This window comes from Patella vulgata, chromosome 4, assembly GCF_932274485.2.
Source record: "Patella vulgata chromosome 4, xgPatVulg1.2, whole genome shotgun sequence".
NCBI lineage: Eukaryota > Metazoa > Mollusca > Gastropoda > Patellidae > Patella > Patella vulgata.
In genome coordinates, this window is record NC_065882.2 from 80,042,059 (window position 1) to 80,067,061 (window position 25,003).

At 35.5% G+C, this 25,003-nt stretch overlaps 1 protein-coding gene across 4 annotated transcripts in view; it reads left to right on the plus strand.

Moving 5' to 3' along the window:
- LOC126819625 (tetraspanin-9) overlaps window positions 1–25,003 on the plus strand; it is a 143,606-nt gene that overhangs the window by 69,762 nt on the left and 48,841 nt on the right. Inside the window, exons 1-2 of one of the 4 annotated variants that reach the window (XM_050547754.2) lie at window positions 1,250–1,433; window positions 10,374–10,519. The exons of the other annotated variants lie outside the window; for them this stretch is intronic. Of the exons in view, the coding sequence (XP_050403711.1) occupies window positions 10,436–10,519 (84 nt within the window). The 5' untranslated portion in view covers window positions 1,250–1,433; window positions 10,374–10,435. Of the gene's footprint in view, window positions 1–1,249; window positions 1,434–10,373; window positions 10,520–25,003 lie in introns of those variants that run through there. 4 annotated transcript variants of the gene reach the window in all.

Here is a 25,003-nt window from a genome sequence, read left to right on the forward strand (position 1 = left end):
AATATCTTGTTTGATGCTTATATCGCCTGCACGCCTTCATATATCACTTAGAATTTTTTTCCGCTGAATTTAATCGATTTTGTAATGAATAGTGCTATTTGTAGTGGAATCTTATACCCTATATAAGTAGGTAAAACGTTGGCCATTTTACACTGAAGTAGAAACAGAGATATCTTACAGAACTATATAGTCTTAGAACTTGTAAAGTGTAAGAGAGATAACACGAAGAAGGAACCTCTAGAACTTGCACGACGTTAAGAAGAAGTGCCGTTTTATATTTAATGTGAATACGGAGTTAACTTGTTGGGCACACCTTGCAATTTGTTTTGAACATGTAGCGATGTCTTAATAACACTGGAACTGGCAGACAAAAGGTGAAATCAAGAAAATAGGTTATTTTCTGAAACGTTGTGTTTGTGCTTTTATTAAAGGGACTAGGATGATTTCGATGTATATATATTTTTTCTCTGGTTTTTGCCAGGATGGGTAGCTAATTGTTTGTTGTGTCTTTGTTTTATTGTGCAGTTTTCCGACATTAGCTTTTAGACAAGTGTTTCGTCGAGGGTCGGATATAAATATACAAAATAACTGGAAATAGGAAAACTATCGTATTGGAACTTTGTGTTTTCGCTTCAAAGACAACCTGTTTCGTTCTTGTGTTTTATCCTGGATCATAGACACCGTAAGTTTGTAACTTTTGTAACGTTTTAGCGCCGTAAATAAATGTGTTTTTAATGATCAAGGGATGAAATATACTCTAACTTGTTAATGATGTATACTGCATACATTGTGTCGGCAGTAACTCGGCCTCAAGTAATCCACTCTAATCAGTATAAAATCTACACATACGTTACGAAGCACCAGAAGCGGCGATCGCAGCATCAGTCATAAATCCATTTTAACGGCCCTTCACTCATTAATTCCTGCAGATACAGAGTGGGTGTGTTTCCGATTTCCTTTCTAACACAGGTCGTAATTCAACTGGTATTGGATAATCACTCAAAGTTATCTATTTAATCGAGTGTGTTGCGAATAGTTTGGCTTCTATTGTGATTTCTGGTCCGGTCAATGGCTGAGGATTTTATACCGTTCGTGTCAGACACAACATCAGGTGAAAATTAAAAAGGTGATCCTTTTGTTTAAATCAGATTCTTTTGTCTACCTTTTAATCTGCTAAACGGTGCGTGAAGTCGAAACGAACGTTGGACACGCTTCACGGAACATGTGGACTATAGACGTGTATACCTTTAGACCTTCCGCTATACAATAGTAGTGATGAGGTTGGGAAATAGTGCGTGTTAGCTGTCACTAGTGGTGTGTGTTGATACTGAATGTGTGTGTGGTTCACTGCTAACAATAATATCACCTCATGGATATATAGTAAATTAGGTTACAAGACATGTAGTGACTTATTACAACCGGTGTAATTACAGGTGAGCTACCTATATTTATGATTGTTTTCCATGATTATTTTGAATACCTGTAATTACAGGTAGACTTTGATGTTAACCGCTGTTGAAAGGGAGGTTAATATCGATTGTAATAGCAACTTGCTGTATAAACTGGAGTCTCTCTCTATTTCTATTTTTAATTCATAATTGATTTGTTTCCTGGCCCATCTCTCCGAGACATATTACCCGTCAATTATTTGACTACAGATTTAACTTCAGGTGAGGCAGCGAAAGACGCGTTTGTGACCTCAATAGTTATATCTACATTATCTATACATATACCTGTCTACCTCTCAATAATGTCTCTTACCTGGCTACACAATACACAGGTAAAAATAACATGGCCGCCAAAAGGTAAACATTGAACTTGTGTTTATCATTCTAACCCGTTCTCTGTCAGTTGTAGGCCAGTGTTTCTAAAGTAGAAGTTGTTAGTAACTAGAACAGAATACCTTCTCTTTATATCGATTGAATTAAAAGTTTAATAAATTAACAATGAATAAGCCTGTATGCATAATACGTGTAAAAGCCAACCATGTATTTGAAGTACACGTTGTTCAAAACGCTGTATGGGTTTTAATTAAGCTAGTAATGTGAAGGAATGTTAAACTAGGGCAAGGTCTAATTTATAAATCCAGAAAAGACCAACAAACAGTGTTAAATTAAACAAAGGAGACTAGAAAATAGTGTTACGTAAATGAAACTAAAAAAACGTAAAACAGTGTTATAAGATTTAAAAGACCAACACATTGTTAAATTAAAACTAGTGTGAAATTAGACGAAAAAAGACAAAAAAAATAGGTTTAGATTAACAAAAGATTTATAGACAAATAAAGTACAAATTTACAAAGGTAAGTAAATTAAAATAGAAACACTCTCAAAGTATACAGTGCTGACTAGATGTACAGGTAGTGATAGAGATTTTGTTCCAAATAACTATTGTAAATGATTTTGTTTTTAAAAAAGACATACATGTGTGATGTACATGTGTTTCCCCAGGCCATTTAAGAACGGTATTCCTGGCCACCTTTAAATGATGAGTTGTCAGTCTTAAACTTTTGATTAATTAATTCCTACCATTGATTGTGATGGGAATGTTGTTCAAATGGCAAGAGGAAGAGCATACCTGTATGATGATTGGGGTCTTATATATCGGAATAAAATATTGCTTTTTTTAAAAAAAAGTATATGTAGGTAAAAAGGGAGAAATCTAATATAAACTATACCATTCCCCAACCCCTATTCAGATACAAATCTTAGTAAATTTTTGTTTAAATGAATAAAGTATATACAGAGAAAATCACTTCTGACTTTCCATAATTCGTGCGTGCAATTCAGTATACTTGCAACCCTTAAACTATTTTCTAGGGAATGGCCGAGTGGGTAAATTACATGTTTAACATTTGTTTGATTAAACCGTCCCACGTTGTTGAAAATCCTACTTCTAGGTACTTGAGTATATGATCATCATTCTACTTATATTGAGCCAACCCTTGAAAGATTTATGGTTATTACATACTAGATGTTATTAAATTATATGTTATATTCAGCTCAAACAATTAATACCTGTATTCAACCCATATATTATTACAGGCTGTATTGTGACTATAAATAAAACAAGGCTGTTGCAGCGTCATTGATACCTAGAATGATGCAGTGCGTAACGATATACATACCCAATATGATGATGTGCGTAAAGTTATTCATACCCAATATGATGCGGTGCTTAATTATATACATACACAGTATGATGCGGTGCGTAATGATATTCATACACAGTATGATGCGGTGCGTAATGATATTCATACACAGTATGATGCGGTGCGTAATGATATTCATACCCAATATGATACGGTGCGTAACGATATTCATATACAATATGATGCCGTTCGTAACGATATTCTTATAAAATATGAGCCGGTGCGTAACGATATTCATTCACAATAATGTGATGCCGTGCATAACGATATTCATATACGATATGATGCGGTGCGTAATGATATAAATATACAATATGATGCGGTGCATAACGATATTCATAAACAATATGGTGCGGTGCTTAACGTTATTCATTCACAATAATGTGATGCCGTGCATAACGATATTCACACCCAATATGATACGGTGCATAACGATATTCACACCCAATATGATGCGGTGCGTAATGTTATTCACACCCAATATGATGTGGTGCGTAACGTTATTCACACCCAATATGATATGGTGCATAACGTTATTCACGCCCAATAAGATGCGGTGCGTAACGATATTCACACCCAATATGACCCGGTGCTTAACGTTATTCTTATACGATATGATGCGGTGCTTAACGTTATTCTTATACGATATGATGCGGTGCTTAACGTTATTCTTATACGATATGATGCGATGCTTAACGTTATTCATATCCACCATGATGCGGTGTGTAAAGATATTCATATCCAATTTGGTGCCGTGCATAACGATTTTCATACCATACATGTACATAATTATTAAATGCATTGTAACTTCCGGTTATTTAAATTAATGCGTTGGAAATCCATCAAGTTTAACTAAGATCTAAATACCCATGTGTCTTAACCGTCTGTGTGCCCCAATAATGGGCACTACATGTACCTTTAACCCCAATAAAGAACAACAAAACAATGACTCAAAAATGACAATCCGATAAATAAACCAAATCCCCCCCCCCCACACACACACTAATCAACTAAGCCTAAACGTACGTTTTCGCACTCGAGGAAGAAATACTCTCACAACTCACGGCCGTTGAGCATAAAATCACTAGGCCAAGTAAGTTGCCCACGTACGCGATAACATATATTTATAAATGACATTATTATATCACTTGAATAGAGATAACGCCAATAAGTAATTGAGTCAAATATCCAATTGTAAAAAATTGAATTGAGCTTATGGTACCCATAACTACCCTAGTCAAAAACACGATTGTGCGCTGAAATTAAATTGACGAAGAATGTTATGAGTAAAATATAACACTAACAGGAAAAAAAGAACTTTACCCCGCGCTCGTATTGTAATTTCTAATATGATTCTAAAAGGGGTATAAGTAACGAACCGTGTAAGAAACGTAAACCCATGCTTTAAGATACAGTAAGGATTATAAATTATTATAAATTTAACGCCCAAAACATAATATAAAATTATGGACAGGTTGATTTAATTAAGTTATTCACATATGATTGAGTAATGTACAGAAAATGGGTAAAAACACTAAAAATAAAAAAAATGTGCTTGTATATCAAAAAATCATTAACAATTTTAAAATCGCTGTCGTGAGAACATAAGGCGGGTCATCTTATCATTTTGTCATAATGAAAACAAGTTAAAACAGGAGATCCAGCTGTTTGATGTCATCGATATGGATTAAACAAAAATCCTGTAAGGATGATAATAAATCATGTTCTTAATACACATATGATAACTACATTGTATTAACAGCAGGATTAGTTTGTTTGAGGTACATGTAGGTCACATCACTTAAGTAGTGATAACTTATGAAGTCTTGAAATTAACACAATCTCTATTGTTCCCATTTAAAGATCACCTAATTGTGAAAGGTTAATGAAACACATGCCTAAATTGTTCTGGTCAAGTCGGATTATATTAGGTAAAGTTTAGTTTTCAGAGACTAAATATGGCTTAATATAATAAGCAGAGAAGAATTAAAGATGGGTTCCCGCGTACAAACTGGGTGATTTAATGGTATATATGGACCAAAAACATATTCAAACTAATTAATTTGTCATAATTATGCTTCAAATCCTTCTCAAACATTGTAATTGCGAAGGAATGCCCTGCTATTAAAATTCGATCAAACCAGGTCATGTCTACGTCACGTCTTGGGAGTCAGAGGAGAATTCATTGCATACGTAAGACGATGTTGTCTTTAATCGCTTACTATTTATTACAAATATCGAATCCTAATCAAATTCTCGGATTATCCACTACCCGCGTCTTTTTCCGTCATTTTTATCTCAGAAAGTATTGTACGTCTAACCCTTCATAAAGTTTATCAACTTGTACACCAAGCGCTCAATGTTCGCTTGTGACCTTTGACATCACGCGTGCAGAAGTTCCTAATCGTCGGGCTGTAGATAAGGGGAACCCTTACATTTTTGTCCTGTTTACGCTCCATGAGTGTTTTTCGGGGAATCCAGTATTTTTCTAGTAAGATTGAATATCTCTACTTTCCATATATACCAAAATTGCCATACTTTTATTGGAAATAACCTGCCGATAAATACTTTTCTGGGAACCCATCTTTAAACAACGCGGGAAATCTATAATCATATAACTACTAAAAAAACTAAACAAATAGATTAGATATTGCTTTGTGATTGCCACCATTGTACAGTGACAATTGTTAATAATTTAATAAAATTAGTAATAGCACTTGCGTCACTTTAATAATCTGATACTACAGTGATTATACATTGTATAATTGTATAGACATCATAATAAGTCCTATATTTATATATTTAACATAATAGGAAATAAACACCTTAACCAATACACTTATCATTGCGTACATATAGATAGTAGAACATTGTTCAAATATTAAATATTATTTATAAATACAAAATGAGCAATGATACAATAACACAAACTCGGTTGCTTCATGTCGCAGATCATGATCTCTAGTTTTTAGACAATATCTAATTGATCACGTCTTAATTCACTCATATTGGCAGATAATCGCCTGGCTATGATCCAGTCGGATTAATAAGAGGCCAATCAAAAGATTTCAACTCAAATTATGATAGATCAAGGATTATTGGATATACATGTAATAAAACGAAGTTATTCGAAATTTTATATATTCAAATATCGAACTTCATAAATTATCACAAATCAACTCGATATATGGACGTACATCTACGTGTATATGTATATATAACACGTACAAGAAGTGATAAATATGTAAATTATTTGCACTGTAATACAGAGATCGTATTACATGAAATAGAGCTACTAGACTTAAATATAACACAACTGTTGAAATGTTGAATAATTCAAATATTCAACTCATAAATTCCTTAGAATTATGACTTCAAAACCTGTGTAGATCTAAATGTATTAAATGTAGAATATGTTTAATTTACATAAAAAGATATAGCCATGTTATAGTCTATTACACACAATTTAGCAAACAATTATTAAAATATTCAAATGATCCCATTATTCAGTATGGTTAGTTCTTTTATTAACAAGCATGAGGCGGCTTTCGGTACATGTATGTACACATAACAAATACTCAAATAATGAAATCATTATTCAAATTGGTAAATTAGTTGTGGCGTGTAACGTGTAAGATAGATAAGAAATGTAGTCTGTTGGTCTGTTAAACATATATTATGTAAGATTTAGACAAAGAGCTAGCAATTCTTGCTGTAATAGTTCAAAAATAGATAAAGTAAAATGAATAATTTGAAAATTTCATTCAAATTACTCTATTGCGAGCGAAGATATAAGTCTTTGAAGGTTTGGCAAGCCGTGTGCATTAATTGAAACCACCGCACTGGTTGTTCGAAGCTAATTAAATTAATTCAAAATATGGCTGAACCGTTCTAATCTACTTAATATCAGAGATATCCGATGGTATCGATAGTTGAATAAGGTCTGGATAAGTTAATTAATGTCTAATTAATAGTTTATATAACATTTCAGGCCTAAAGAAAGACCTGCAATAGACAGATTTAGCTCTTGTATAATGCATGTTTAAACATAATAGAAAGTTCATAAATTGAGATATTCAAATTTTGTAATCTACAATTTCTCATATCCATCAATCAATCTGTCAAATACGTTATCAAAAATGAAAGCGTTAGTAAATATATAACATGATTTCAACATGAAATATTGAGATGTTTAAATATTGATCTATTAAATTATTCAGCTAAGTTTTTTTCATATACGATATAGAGAAATATATAGTCAAATATATAGATAAAACCTGTTATTAACATATAATATAGTACATGGTTTAATATACCTACATGGTATAGACATATTGCACAATAATAAAAGTATTGTTCAGATATATATGTGATAGGAGTGGTTTTACTTATCTTTCTTAGACGTTTGTACGGTTTGACATTTACCATACAGGTAGGTAGGTACATGTATACTATACTTATCTACCGTTATGTTCTAGTTGACTAATATCTTACTTCAGGTTAATATGTTTATAACGTGATATTTTATATATCAACCTATATATATATATAAGTACACACATAACGTATAGATAAATCAATTAAATTATTATTTATAATAGAGTTCGCGTTGAATAGTGTGCATTGTTACATATACGTAATATGGTTATATATAATTCTAAACGTACAATACAAAACAATATTTGTATATAATATATAGTGTATAATATGACATATTATATAGGAAATGTATTTATAAATATCAACAGCTTAGATACACATAAACATAATCAGTCATGCTGATATAATGACAACTAATGTTTATTTAAGATATGACGATATTGGAAAATAAATTAACTTATAAACCGAGTTACTAATTCTTAGAATTAGATGTCGATACTATAATATATATTCCTATTAATGCTTGCCCTTGTTATGGGAATCAAATCCACTAGAAAGATAGCTTAGGTAAATAATGTAAGACGTTGTATTGTCTATAAAATTGAACTTTAACATATAATCCGATATTCTAAAATCCCTTACTCATATCCATAAACACAGAGTAGAGAGGCCTAAACGTATAATTTTAATTTCTAAAAATGATGGACTTGATGATGGAACTAAAATTTGGACGTGGTATCCCATTTTTATATTCAACATAATGCCTTTCTTACTTAACGGAATCTTTTATGTAACCTTATCCCTTTAAATGATAATACTACCGCACAATGGAATCTGTTATGTAGCCTTATCCCTTTAAGATAATGTGCAAGATACAAGTAAAGTATTTACGATGTTCGTTTTAAGGTCAAAATGTTAGAGTAATATCTCTTGGGTATTGGGTAATTCATCAAGTTCATTCTCTAAAGTCGTCTTTCAAAGTTGTTCATCTTTGTTAAACCAATGTCAAGGTCGGTTCATTAAAAAACGAATGCCATACTAATGCAGCTTAACATACCGTTTAATTATTGTGTATTGGCATGTATTGTATCTAAGTGCATAGAAAATGAATGTATATGTACAGATACATGCATGTTGTGAAAAAGTAACAAACACTACTGTCATGCGTGGATATACAATTAATATAGCTTATTGTGGATGCGAAATTAATTTCTTTTACATGGTTTGTATCGTATGCCCTTACTGCGCTACTGCGACAGTACGACGACCAGAAAATGCACAAGGTCGTTGGCAACCGTAAACACAACGCTAGAATATGTCAAAAAAAAAAAAAAAAAAAAAAAAAAAAAATTAAAAATGTTGCGTTCTCACAGCTTTCCAGGTCAGATCGCAGAACCTTGGCGTTTGTTTTGTTAAAAAAAACCGCCGTGATCATTGGCGGGCGAACATGGAGGCCACAACACGATATCTGGCGTTTCCACCACACTTTTACCACGTTTATGGCAATCTTGGCGTGCTTTGAGACCATTTTCTGTCGCCGTAGTAGCGCAGTAAGGGCGCTACCTCGGATGGACGGGTATAAATGAATAGAAAATACACGATATATATGTAATGTAGTCTGTCCTCCGTGGACAAAATCGAGGCTTAGGAACAAATCTTGTAGATCAAATTTAAATCTTCATCAATTTTCTGCTTTGGAATAAGATTCAAATAGATTTCTTAATTTTTATTAATATATAGTAAAAAACATTTTTTTGTTTCTTTATTCCGAAAACATCAATAGATTTAAAAGATCACCTAACAATATGTCATCATATTACATATGGAAACTAATTAAATGTAATAGTAGATTTCTTTAATGGACCGTTATCCTACTTTAAAATCTCCCTTTATGCTTTCAAAATGGAAGTTATAAAATTTATTAAAGTGAATGAACATGCATTTATAATCTGTTAGATAGTCGTACATTAAAAGCTTTTTATAGAAAATATCGTTGATTAATCGGGTCTGTAAAGTCATGTCTTGAAATGAAATTACTGAAGTAGATATAAATGTATAGATGTAGATTAAAAAATCGATCATATTGCGTGTATCTTGAAATGTTAATTTATACATTTTGCTTTCATTCTGACATGCAACGTTTAACTGATTTCGCATACTGGTTAATTATTCACAAATGATGCTGTCGTGACAATAAATTTAAAGACTAAGCATATTTCTCTTATTGAAAAGTAAAACAATCAAACAATTAAACAATCTTCCGTGTTTCTAAAAAATGTTAACAAGCAAACTAAACAATAAAACGAGCGGTAATCAAAATCTATGAATATCGGTAAAAAACCGAAATGATACAATTGTGTTCGATGAAGAGTGTTTTTTGGAAGTTATTTTTGGTTGCAGTTGATCCAGTCAAGTAATATTGATTATGAGGATAAATACTGTCATTTATTTTATTTTAAATGCAGCGATTAAGAATATTAGAACTGTTTTTTTCCAATAATGATAAATCTAAATTTAGAATGTTAATGTCCAATATGAGCTCGTTTAACATTAGGCTCAGAGAAGAACTGTAATCAGTGCTAATGCATATACCACACATTGTGTCTGCATTCATAGTAAAATGTAATATAAAACAGCTTCAAATTATTAAAACGAAAAGTTTATTTTTCGCTTATGACGCTGAAGTTAAATAAACCGTTGTATTATTTATACCATGCCATTTGGACTGTGTAACGCCCCATTACAACATAACGGTTAGGATGAGGTAGACAGGTTGTGTGTTGAGGTATTCGGTTAACGGTTCCGCGAACTATTATTTAAATGTGCTTCCGTTTGAATTTAGGATTGTAAGAAAAGTTCTGACGGAATAATATTTGAAGAAGGATAAAACTTAATTCCGCCAAAATGGTGAAAAAAACTGACGCCACGACAGACAAGAGAAGCCGTGGTCCTCTATTAAGAGGTTCCTCTATTGATCCCCCACACAAGGTAAGACACGCTAACATCAATCAAGATTAATCGCAACACAGTAAAGGGAACATTCTTGAATCAACGTAAACGTGAGCGCTATACAGAAGCTTTAGTTTACAATGCACGTTCCAAACAAAGTAAATTCGTGAAATACAGAGTACATATTATTATTTAGATTATTAAATACATTGTATACAATACGCTCTAAAACGACTTTTATTGTAGTTATAGCCAAACTGGAGGTTTTAGCAACATTGTATAGAACTGCTGCACGTTATGCTCGGTTATAACGTTGTAGCCCAAATAACGTTCTATTTAAGAACGTTGTATCCAGTCGAACTGACGTTACGGGCAAGAGTTCGTACGTAACATGTATATTGGGGCACGTTGTGCACATTTTTAACGTTATAGTCAAAATGACGCTCTATTCAAGAACGTTAAAATGAATATAACGTATAACCAGTGAATATACTATTTGATAACATATAAATAAATAACCACTTATTCAACAAATATAAGTTATACGACTTCGTTATGATGTACACAATTACATTAGTAAATACACATAGAACAATCTCATACATTCTATACTGTACATACATAATTATACTGTTAACATAACCGTTACATTCTATCGCTTTTAAACAAATTAATTATTAGTGTATGAATTGACTACACGCATCATACACAATGTTAAGATTTCGCATGGGTAGTCATTTAAATCGGCAACAACAAGAAATACATAGAGCAACTTGAATGTGCCACTCAATATTTTACAAACTAATATAGTACAACAAGGAAAAAACAAAAACGAAACAAAAAAAAACAAAAAAAAAACAACCAACCCAACATTAAAATGTTTTTGTTTTTCTCTCCAAAAATACAGCTCATTATGATTGAGCAGCCTACCAGTATACGGGAAAATAATATACAATTCAGCATTTACATGTATTTATTTGTTTGGCGCGTTAAAATATTTAAAAAAAAATCTATTCAGAAGGTAAACCGGGTGAACAAGAATCTGAGACTAAGTAATATCGATTTAATCATAATACATACGAGTATAGCCATGAACCGGAATTTAGCCGAAACCGGAAGTGGTAGTCCATGGCCACCAGGCCGATGTTACTCCCCGGTCCGAGCTACCCTGATACACCAAATTTCAGCCTCAGGATAGCCCTAGTGTAGCGGCCAACCCTGAATAGACAGAAAGACAAACAAACTACAGGTGACAAAATAAACCGATGAATGATTAGTCTGTATATTCATTGACCATAACCGATCCAGTTGTCCTTAGAACAAGGACTTTATACTTTAGATACATCATCTTGTATATAGTTTGTTTTTTATTTGTACATATATAACATCGTATAAAAATATCATTTTTATATGTAGATTTCTACACGTAAAACGACTTTTATATGACAGTCGATTGGTTTTCGTCAAATGTTATTATGTTTTGTACATACGGATATATATTTTGGAGTAATAAATTCATGTAGGGATTGAATAGTGAGTCGACATAGATTTTTGAAATGAAAACAAAAGTGTTAGTACCCGTATAGCCGTCCCTATTCAGTGTTTTTCTTCTGTATTCAATACATGTATATATAAAGTTATATTATGTATAGTAATTCCATTTTTATGACATATATTCTATATTTAGATGTAATATGGTTTTTTACTGCCATATAAGCTACATATACATGTATAGATAAAACCTTGGATTTGAGAGGAAATATGAGATTTCTAGCTGTCTGTCTTGGGTTGAACAATGGGATATGCTTTAAATAGAATCACAATACTTGTGTTGGGGATAATGCCCGAGTTGTATTATTATCCGTTCGGAAATATCCAATTTTCTGGTGGAAATGGCTTCATTGGTCCAACGCTATATAAAGTACTATAAATATGGTTACCAAAATTGAAATATGATGCCGGTGTGCTGATCATTCAGGTGGTTGGGGTTTAAAATTTCACCGCTATACAAAATGGTTACCACACTCTAACCCGCGGACTAATGAGCATTTCCCGTTCTGATAACACATGTCAAACAAAATGTTTCCAGTTTTAGCTAGATTGTCCTTCACGTACCCAGTCTAATCCTTCGGATGGGATTAAAAAGCGAGACCTCTTGTGCACATAGAAGAACCCTTGACCGAATTCGACGAACAGTAGGCGGAAAACCCACTGCCCGGACCAAATGTCTCTCATGGCACTTTGCATAGCGCATACCCGTCTTCTTTATACTCTTGACCGAATTCGACGAACAGTAGGCGGAAAACCCACTGCCCGGACCAAATGTCTCTCATGGCACTTTGCATAGCGCATACCCGTCTTCATTATACCGGTTGGTGAAGAATAGTAGGATTGTAAACCCCAATTTCGTTTTGTCACACACAAACCCGAGGGGGTGTGGGGGCGAATGGTTAGCGCGTGCGTGCTGTATCATAAGGTCTGTCATTGAGTCAATTGGCGTGGGTTCGATTCCCCGGGTGTACGTCGGTTGTCTGCGGGTCTTTCGGTTCCCTCCCACAGCTAAATACCCCTACGTTCAAGGAATTATTGAAATAAAATTGAAGCATATATTAGTTCCGAAATAACATAGTTTGTGTCTGACGTTACTCCCCCTCTCTCTCTCTCTCTCTCTCTCTCTCTCTCTCTCTCTCTCTCAATCCGATGATTTGTATAGAACAGTCAATAATACAGATCTATATTAACACGTTACCATAATATATTAGTCCTACCTTTATTGTGCTCAATTTAATAGAAATATATTGATTTGATGACAAAACATCAGGCAACAATGGTGTGGTGTTTTTATAATATTATAAAACCGGTTTGACATGTTACATGTAGCTATTTCCTGTTGAAAACAACCTACATAAAACCTTCATGTGTTTGCACTGGTAAACATTTCAGCAGAATGTAATGTTATTGCTTGTTATAATGTGATAATGAATTAGTAGGAACAAAACAAAAATAAAAACGGATTAGTTTATCAGTTTACATGTATACATGAACATGTATTTTCTTGTTTTCGATTGTATTATAACGGTTCATACTAACCAGTATTTCTAGGAAGACCGTAGTAAAATTGTATTTAGTATTTTAAACATGTAAAGAGGTTATAGAGTGGTGACAGTTTAACCAAATACAAGTTCATAACTTGCACTAAATAATTTTGAAATATTATACCGACCATAAATACAAGATATTGTGTTTTATATTTCGAGTTGACTTTATTTACGTACCGACTCTTTTATACAATATGCAAAACTCTGCCCATGGTATCAATATATTTATATTTTTTCACAATCAATAAGATGACCGTTGTTTTCCGAATTTCTATGTTTACACCCATATGGTGCGTTTTTACGTGAAAATGTCATTTTGTTTTCCTGCACTTCGGTTGCATTTAGACTGAACAAAAAACAACATGGCCGCCAGCAAGAGCCGATTTGTGTCAATAACGGAAACATGTCGTTTGCTTGAGGATTTAGATTTAAATCTTTGGTGATATATTTCTAATCCGCAACCTCAATCCGAGGTCAGTTTAACTTGTCGTTTGGTGAAACCAAGAAGGAGATTTGACTAGTTTTAAATTTAGCTTGTCTAATATTTGTACAACCTAAATATTTCTTGATGGCTTGATGGTTTTTTTTATATAAACAACGACCAACAAGCAATGTTTGAGTCTGTGATTGTACGATTGTAAATTGTTTTAAAACATGGCCTTCGTTCGCCATTTTCTTTGAAGGAATTCCTGTTAAAAATAAACAAAATCATTGCGAGACACTAAGATACACAGATTGGATGTGGCTGCATATTTGAGCATCTGAAGGTTCAGTACGACATTTAAAATGGCGAAAAAGACGGTCGCCTGCTCTTCAGCTGAAAAAACTTTTCTCGAAAACCTTCGACCCACATTCCATTCTGTTCCCTCCATTACTTTATATTGCCCTCATTAGGACTTGTAATACAAGACTACAGCCCCCATCTGCCAGTTGATTGATTGTTAATTGATTTCTTTTAGGCTGATTTCCTGGGCTAGTCGAGTATTATACAAGTAGTCTTGATTGATGAGTGGGATTAGTAAGTCGTGATTGTCGTAGATTAAGTTGTGTTATTACCCAAGATGAAGAAAGGGACGAGTGTTGGTCTATTACCACTTTATTCTGATTTAACAACATGCTATGAGGGGGGGGGGGCAATGTATGACGTGTCATGCTTCCACTTTCATTCTGTTCAATGTAATGGCCAAATTCACCGAGTTCAAAATATAATATGCTCTACTTTTGAAACGGAGTACAATTTTTGATGACGTCAACAAAAATACCGTGACATGCGTTGACTTCGCAGTACACATGATTTTCTGGCATTTTATGCACGAACTATCTTTGGTACATACAAAAGGAGTACGCAACAATGTTTAAGACTTATTTCTAGCCCCTATATCCCTACAGATGGCAAGGAGAACAGAAGTTGGCATTCGGACCAGAAGTCAATAACTGCATGTCAAAAGTTGACTAGAGCGACCATCCATGATTGTACTCTACCCAATCACGTTCTTCCATTCCTAATTACACCAGCTTTAAGTAGAGACATAAAATCAATGGTTAATTAGAACCTGTCTTTTAATTACCAATGAAACCACTACACGTCATCTGATTGCCGACATTCATTGATTCTAACCCCATCTTGTCTGCTGCCTTGATGAACGAGATGCTTGTCGGAAGTAAAAAAAAAAGACGAATGTATCATTTGTTAGAGGAAAAATAGCTAGCTATTGCATGAAATATACAGTGCTATTGATTGTAAAGGGTCTACAAATTCGGAACTACATCTTCATTAGCCCGGTCGTACAGAAACACTGGACGTTAATTAACAAATTCAAAGTCCAAATTTAAAAAAAAAGACAAGTTAGTGTGATGATACGACTTTATCTAAGGATTGGATAATATTATCCATTTCTATAGACTATGATGTACCGCACTTTAGACATCAAGTTTAGAACCGGATATTATGTGGTAGACTGTAAACTTCCGGAAATATCACACACCATCAAAATAATGGATATGGCAAATGAATTGGACAAAAAGTCAGGCCTAGCCCCGCTCCGAGTTAAATTCATTTCGGCTTCATTGTTGAAAAGGTCCAATGTAGCGATACGACATCCGCTTGTTTCTTCATAAAAAACCCACGGCCATTGTTCTATAAAATATATACATGAGCGATATAATGATTATGTTATTATATCAGCAGTCAATATTTATTATGATATTACATGTGGGACTACCGGAGTATGAATTATATATAAAGATAATTTCTATGATTGTCTTGTTGTTAGATTATTTGAATAGCTGTTGATAAACCAATGATGTATCTGTTGAAACCATATCAAACATTCTCTTGATCACGTTACTTCCTTTCACTCATATGACGTCATTCTATTCTCACGTGACTTCATTCGATATTTTAATAAAACATGTCACTTCGTTTTTAAATGTTATTCCATGTGATCGTTTGTTGGAAGCCCTGTCGGTTAATAAACACCTCCATTTTAAAATGATATTCTGCCTTCGGGATTCAAAAACTAAAACACACTCTACTAAAAAAAAAAAAAACCCAACTGAGCTAAAATGCTTAAGGGCAATTATTTTATTTTTGTTTACGGTTGTAGTCTTAGTTAGTTGATGCATATATTTGTCAACCATAGAATATACAAACGTGACGAGGGCACAGGAATCATTATCAGACGTAAATACTGTAGCATTTGTGGGCGATTGAGCCTAGGGTCTAATAATAAAGTCTGTCAATAAGTGTTCATTACTGATTCTTAGACGTTGGAAGAACTACGGTTGTATGCCTACCATCGTGAGTTTTCTCTAAGATCTTCAATTTACTCATGACAGTACATTCTTACTGTTTTTTGAAGTATTTATTGTTACTTGATCCGTCTATATATCACTTAACTACTATTAGACCGATTTGTCATCTTATATTGATGAGTTTTGTGTCCCCATTAGGATAAATCGGTAGACATGTTTATATATGCAGGGTTAATATACCTGTCTAGGTACTAAACAGGGAGCTAGAAACATGTATTATCTGATTTATTCATCAGGACGAGTGTGAACCAGAGGTGAAACTTATCAAATTTATAAATATTTGATTCCACAACACACCTCTACTAAAATCACTGTTTATCACGGTACCTGATTTTACTGTAGAATCTCTTGTAATGATTGGAGAATGCACAGTGTTCAGCATTTCCAGATTGTATAGTTTGATAGAAGTGACGTCGTATCAACCTCGGCTTTTGTCCCATCCAAATGACTATGAATACTGTTCTTGTCAGCACCACAGACAGCATCCCTGTCAAGTGGGTGCAATGCCTGCAGACTCTTTCAGGTTCGAAAACTGGACATTGGATTGTATTAGATTGTCGCGCTTTGAGAATGCGTAAATAGAAGGATTACAGCGCATAATAAATTTTGAAATCCTATGCCCCCATCCAACTCCACCTGAAACCCAAACACGAAGTATGCATTTATGCGGCTGATTAATTGCTGATACCAACGACAACATACCTAAATAATGTGGCATTAGGCCAATATGTGAACATGACATTAACTACACTTTCTGTACGGTTATATGGTAAAATATGTGATTTATTTGCAACGTTAGGAGACGTACCTTACAGTTATAGAGTACAATGATTAATTTGTGCGTAAGTCTTACATGTGTTTTGTGAATAGGGATCCAGTTTCGCGTACTGAAATCCCAGTCGAAAACATTGCCTTATTTAATGCCACGTATCGTATGATAGACAGGGTATTCATACTGTTTGTAAAACACACCCACCGACTTTAGCCCGTTGGGTCAGAAAAGTAACGCTTTTAATCCCATTTCATTTTGATTGTTTAAATAACACACTTTTATGTAATAACAATTACTATGGTTTATTTATATGCGACGTTTTAACAATATTTCTCAAGTATATAAACTAAAATGATGTTGTTCTTCTTAGTGTTTAACGTCCGCTTCCACTGAAGGTGATACCGCAGACAATTTGTCTTATTTATATTATCTTAGCGCACGCGCAGGGGTCTTTCTTGAGGAAACCGTAGTAAACCCACGAGTTGAGAAGACGCCTTTCATCTCTAAGCCACATACGCTCACACAGCTAGAGGTCGAAGCGTGGCATTCTAGACCACTACCCCCCCCTCCCCCGCCCCCATAAAAATGAAAACATATATATACTAACATCAATACATGTACGTGCTATCCATTGGTATGCAAGGAAGGTGACCATGAGTAGCCATCACAAGATATTGATGAAACAAGGGAGCCACGGTGGCTAGGTGGTTAAGACGCTGGCTCGCTAGTCTGGAGGTCGGGTGTTCGATCCCTGCATTGGCCGAGAAAGTTTATCCTGATTTTCCGACGTGGTTCCCCCTTGTCAGTGATGCAGGACGGAGGGCCTGACAAGGACAGCTGTCTAGTCCCTCGGATGAGACGAAAAACCGAGGTCCCGTGTATACATTAGAATGCACGTAAAAGATCCCTTGGCAGTTGGAATTCGATATAAGAGTAGGCGATAGTGCCGCTGCCCGGGCAAAATTTCCCTCATAGCACACTGTATGGCGTATGCCCGTCTTCATTAGCCCAGTATAGGAGCAGAACAGTAGGACGTTAAACCACATTTCATTTCATTTTTGATGAAACAAAAATGTACCTCTTCGTACATACTAGGATTAGCTCATTATACAATTAAAAGATCAAAGAGAGGGAGAAATGGGGTTTAACGTCCACTCGACACAAACTAGGTCATTTCGGGATTAACACATAGTTCAATTTTATTTCAATAATTCGCATGCGCGCAGGGGTCTTTAGCAGTGGGAGGAAACCGGAGGACCCGGAGAAAACCCACGAGGTTGAACAGGCGACTCTACTCCTTATCACGTACAACCGGGGAATCTAAAAGATCAAACAGAGGATTAAAGAGATATAGTGAAACCATACATATGCCTTTCAAAGAATTGTGATTGATTGATTTTAGTTCTACAACATCTTTGCTGTGGGAGGAAACCGGAGTACCCTGAGTACACAATCAGGAATCGAAACCACAACCGAAAGCCAGAGGTGACCGGCCAGCCAGAGGTCGAAGTACCACACTCTAGACCACTAGGCCACCCCAACCCCCCTTGGCATACGCGTTGTACTTTTATACCCAATTTTGTCCTCAAATTGTAAAAATATTGACACACCTTGTAAAAGGAGTAAGACCACTATTCAAGACGTTGAGCTGTTTCAACGATCGATAGTAATTACTAGCCGCACTGTTAACTACAAACATGGATTTCTGTTTTTGTATTTACACAACTGTAAAAAGAGATTTCTTGGTAATGTATTTAAGAATTTGCAGGTTGCAGACTAACGTTTTTAGACTGAACTTAATTTTGTCTCCCTCGTCATGTTTAGATCTCTTTAGTTTACAAGACACTAGTTATTGTAGGATTATGTCTATGGGAAAGATTTTTATCAGCTTTCATTGTATTAAAGATACGTGCGTGCCGTTTTGTTTCTGAATTTGTGTGCTCTTTTGACGGCCCTTTTTGGTTGCCTTTACAGTACTATCCAGACTGTTTCCGGGGAGACACTATAAGGAGCACGTCCATCTACCTCCCCTAACCCCTGTTGGTGCTATATGCCAATTGTTAATTTACATGGTACAGCAAATAGATTCTACCTGGGATGTAGATTAGTTTAAAATCTATTAAATGTATCTGACAAGAAATATGGTTTTTAATCTCTGTGAATGTACGAATCTCCTTTAAATTATGGTTGAATGACTTAGCAGCTCTACCAAATATGTGACAGTATCATTAAATATAATATTGTCATAAACGAATATGACCATATTGGTGCGGGAATAACATGTAGCTTATGATAACATCTAATATTCACATAGTCAAATCAACTTATAATTCAGATGATTGACAGTAGACAATCTAATCTGTCAGTCATTGCCTCGAGTCACGTGCTGTGATAGGTGATTTGAATGCGAGGCTAGAGGGAGTTATGGCGGTTATAAACCCTAGTGAGGAGACTATTTGGCCTACAGGTGTGAATTATAACCTGTCCACTGTGGTATATCAGCGTTATTGTCAGATAAACATGCAAGATTGTATGATAAAATCGTATTTAGGACATTGATATCTACACTCGACTTTCTTGGATTTACTTGAATGTATTTGTTTTTGACTAGAGGACATGTGGACTCTCATCGAACCTGGCAAGGAACAATGTCTAGTCGTTGAGATTGTTCTACGGACAGAGGTCCTGTGTATACGTTGTCATGCACGTAGCGCGACTGTCGGGGCACAATTTCCCTCATCCCACACTGCATGATGTATATTAAAATTCGTGAGCTTTCTTGGTGCAGAAAAGTAGAACGTTAAACTTTATTTCATGTTTATTTCTTAAAATTAATGCAATGTGATTGGCTATGCCTGGGAGATATGGGGAGTTGGATGACCAAATGGTTAGCGCGTGCTCGTAGTATCGTAAGGTCTGTCATTGAGTCAACTGGTGTGGTTTCGATTCCCTGGTTGTACATGACAAGGAGTAGGATCGGCTGTCCAGCCACGTGGGTTTTCGCCGGGAAACCCTCCCATTGCTAAAGACCCCTACGCACAAGCGAGTGGACATTAAACTCTCTGCCTAAAATGATGGAATTTCCCAGGGATTCGTAAGTTTTCCACAGCTGTAAGAGGAGCCTGTGCTTTCCCGAAGTAGCCAGTCTGTTTTGGATGAACATTAAAACCCCATTTCATCACCACTTCACATCAAAAACATTCTGTTTTATTGTAAATTCTACAGTGCTATTTAAATCAGTTTCTTGGATGGAGTTGGTTTCCTTTCATCTTTTCTACTCTTGTCGTTGACAGCCATAGATTCAATCAGAAAGGCTATTCATAGAGTCACAATGGTTTGTCCACGACAGTTTACCTTTAAGCTAGCAAATGAGTGTAATAAAAGCTGCGTGTTCCTGGTACCGAGTCATGGGATACTAGAGCTGTTCTTGTCACCTGAGCTAAGATAAGAATTGATCCCGCCATGATTTATTCCATTTTATCTGATATTTTTCTATTTTCATTCATCAGTAGAGAGCAGAAGTATGTTTCCCGCCAGTAACACTGACCTTCAATTATCCAAGTTTGTCATTGAGCCGAGGTGACGTAGAAACGGAAGTCACTTAGCACATTTACAATTACAGAAAAGACACTTGACTTCCGGATTTCCACGTGAAAAAAATCGATCACCATGGTGATGATAGAATATATACCGTCTGCCATTCGGTAATTCGACTTAAATTTAGATTTGGTAACTGAAGGTCTGTTCAGGACCGGAAACGAATCCTGATGTATCTGAGAGTTCGGCAGTAAATATACAAGATGGATAAAGCATGTTATTGGATGGTGTAGATATAGATTAGATACACGAATATGAACGATATTGACAATACCTCGTTCACTGATTAATCCACTCGTATCGATCTATTATTATTGATCCTAATTGACAGGAAATAAAGTAGTTCATTTGGTTACCTTTGATGTTGTTTTATAACGTATATATATTTATTGGATGGAACAATGGCGGAATGTTTTCTATGTTAGCAATATAAAGTACATGTAGTAATATTTAATAGAAAAAAAACAACGTTTTCTTGAAAAAAGACATTGTAAACCTCTTTCAGATATTCCGTTGACGGGAACGTAAGCTGGTGGGTGCAGCTGATATTCCCTTGACGCTTTGTCCGCCCCCCCCCCCATCCAATAGGCAACAACATGCCGCACCGTCATCTGCATTATCCAAGTTGGTGCAGAAAAGTAGGATCTTCGTGATAAGATACAAAAACCCTCATCTTTCTACACGTACCTGTTTTCTAGTCGACTCCAGATAACTTTGCTCATGCGCAGAAAGTTATCTTCTTGGCATATTGGCGATATGTACCCATGCATGCGTTGTTAACGGTATATAATTTTTTGATACTTTGTGGGATAAACGGACATGGTATGAAGATAATAGATATGACATTATACACGATGTTGTCTCTACGCTTGACTGAACTAGGACCTAGTTGACGGTCAGTGAACCGTAGAAGATAAATTAGGCCCAAGTTATTTGTATAGATATTGTCATTGCTTGAGGCAAGGGTATATATAACAACCAACATATGGGAAGGTTAGGGGTTAATATATTTGTCGTTAAAACCAACGAGCCTATTGTAGTATACACATTGAATTATAATGATACATATATATATATTAACATATCGCTGTCAACATAGAATGACCTAGAGCAACCTTTGGGCTTTACATCATATAAAATGAAAGCTACATGTATGTGATGCCCGTAGTTTGTCCAACGTCTTCCTATTTTGAATTTCCTAATTCTAACGCGTCAATGTGTGTTTGTCAATACACTGTAATAAATTTAGAATTAAAATATATGACGTACACGTATTTGATTTCTATTTGCTGCAAAAATTTAACTTCAGGAAAATATGGTTCTATCTAAACTTAGGGTAAAATGGGGGCGACAGGAAACCTTCGGTGCAAGACTATTTGAACCCTTGACAGGGCTAGTGACTTGCTCTCCCTGTTAAGGGGTTGATGACCGAATGGTTAAAAGCGCGCTGTATCATAAGGCCTGTCATTGAGTCAACTGGCGTGGTTTCGAATCCCCGTTTGTACGTGACAAGGAGCAGGGTCGCCTTTCCAACCTCGTGGGTTTTCTCCGGGTCCTCCAGTTCCCCCCCCCCACTGCTAATTAGTCCCGAAATGACAGTTTGTGTCGAGTGGACGCTAAACCCCATCACTCTCTCTCTCTCTCTGCCACCCAACCCCCCCACTGCTAATTAGTCCCGAAATGACAGTTTGTGTCGAGTGGACGTTAAACCCATCTCTCTCTCTCTCTCTCTCTCTCTCTCTCCCTCTCTCTCTCTGCCACCCAAACCCCCCACCCTGCCGAAAAGAAAAGTATAAAAATATTTTACAAATTGTTAACAGCGGCCCCTGCTATTTGATTTTGCAACCACTGCCCTCGGTCTTCAGATTCCACTTAAGAAAACATTATTGTATATCTAAAGAGTAAGAATTAAGTTAATGATATACTGTAATATATACCGTATAAAACAGAGATTTACATGTTATATTAATAACCACTTGCATTTAGAAAGATAAATGAAATGAAATGAAATGGGGTTTAACGTCCTACTCTTCTGCACCTAACCTGGGCTAATTGAAGACGGGCATACGCCATACAGTGTGCTATGAGGGAAATTTTGCCCGGGCAGCGGCGCTACGGCCTACTCTTATATCGAATTCCAACTGCCAAGGGATCTTTTACGTGCACGCCAATGTGTACACGAGACCTCGGTTTTTCGTCCCATCCGAACGACTAGGCAGATAAAACAGCTGTTTTATAGAATCATCCAGACTCTTGTAAACTTGTTGTATTCTAATTAATTCTATAAATAGATTTTATATTACATAATCATCTCCTTCCTGTTTATAACTCCCGCGTAATTCTCTTCTGGTGGGTAATCAATCAAAATTTCTCGAGGGAAAACACTCTATGAGTATGGTTTATATATGCCATGTTTGGATTAACTAAATGTATGTGATTCCGACGATTTGTATCCATTTTGGACCGCCCCCACCCCTTCCTTTAGAGGCCAATATCCGCGCCCATAACTTGTCGAGATACCTGATCGTGGCATTTTATATTTTTACGCGACGCAGGGCATTCTCTACAGATCTTTGTTAACTTTGAGATCCATGAGCTCCAATAAGTGCACCTACTCAAAAACATAATCTCCTGTTGTGGACCAAGCAAACCCAGTATAGGATCAAATAGCGAAATCGTACCTGAAACGTTCTTGGAAGTAAAAAACCTAACATGCCTCATGTATGATGCCCTTACAAGTTATACCCATATGGCTAAAACTAGACAGAGTTTATGGTGATAATATTGCTTTAAAGAAGTTGAAACTCCTTAATTTGGGTCATAAAGTATAATATAATTATAATATGTCGGGCAATCTAATTCGTTTATAAATTACATTATTGAAAGGAATAAACCGCTTAAGTGATTCAAGTATGATATGCTTAAAACAACTGTTGATTTGTTGTAAATTAAGACGCAAATTCTTTAGAATTATTAAATATCCAAAATCACAATTTTGTGTGGAGTGGGGCCAGTATTATCTTGTATTGCATAACCCAGCCGTCCTTTAAATTGTGCTGACAGAGCTGCACCAGAGACCCCAAATCCGCTATCTTTAATCTGCACGAATTATCTGAAGTAGCTCATTAGATATATATTCCCGATTGACCAGCTCCCTCCATTTCTTCCGTTCAATCGTCTCAATTTGTAAACTTAATCTATTAGCACTTTGCCGTGGTATTTGTTAATCGTCGTCCCATTTAATGGATGACGTAATTTTAATTAGAGGGTATTAATGAATGAATTACAGGGTAAGATGGCGTCATGGGGTAATTAAGGAAGTGTTGAGCTCAAGAAGGAGTGACGTTTAATGACGTAATCGTTACGCATAATTATTTATTATCCATGGCTTGAAACTATGTCTAATAAAGATGGTTAATGGTACAGGTTAAATGAAATTGGGTTAACTTTCCTACATGTCTGAACCGTCGACTGGCGTGGTTTCGAATTTTCGGTTGTACGTGACAAGGAGTAGGGTCGCCTATCCAACCTCGTGGGTTTTCTCCGGGTCCTCCGCCCCCCACTGCTAAAGACCCCTACGCGCAAGCGAATTATTGAAATAAAATTGAACCATATGTTAGTCTCGAAATGACCTGGTTTGTGTCGAGTGGACGTTAAACCCCCAATTCTCTTTCTCTCACATGTCTGAACCAACTGGGATAATACGAACGGTTAACGGTAGAAACAAAATCAGGAGGGGCTGATCGTCCTACGTTTTGGCAACAACTGGAATGATGAAAATGGGAAACGGTAGAATTGAATTCATCGATATTAAATTCTTGGGGCTTATTCTAAGAAAAAGGCTACAAGATAAGTCTAATATTTATACAGTATCTTCTAAAATTGTTGATTTTATCCGATTCCTCCCTTTTCCCCACGTTACCCTCCCCCCCTTTCTCTCTCTCACTTTAGTATTAATTGTATTTCCCTTAATGTTATTATTCGATTATGATAAATGTTCAACCAGTTTTCTTAAATTAGAATTAATCCGAGCAGAGTGTGTTTATATTGCAATATGGATTATACTCATTGTCTATGGGCTTGCTGGAATCAGTTATAGTTATATTACACGTATATCAAGTACAAGGAAATGGGAAGCGCAATGAGAATTATTATCTAAAGAATACCACAATGGTATTTTAAGTCGGCTTAACTTTTAATCATTTCCCGATAGCGTTTAATGTACATGTAGATCGATAAAAG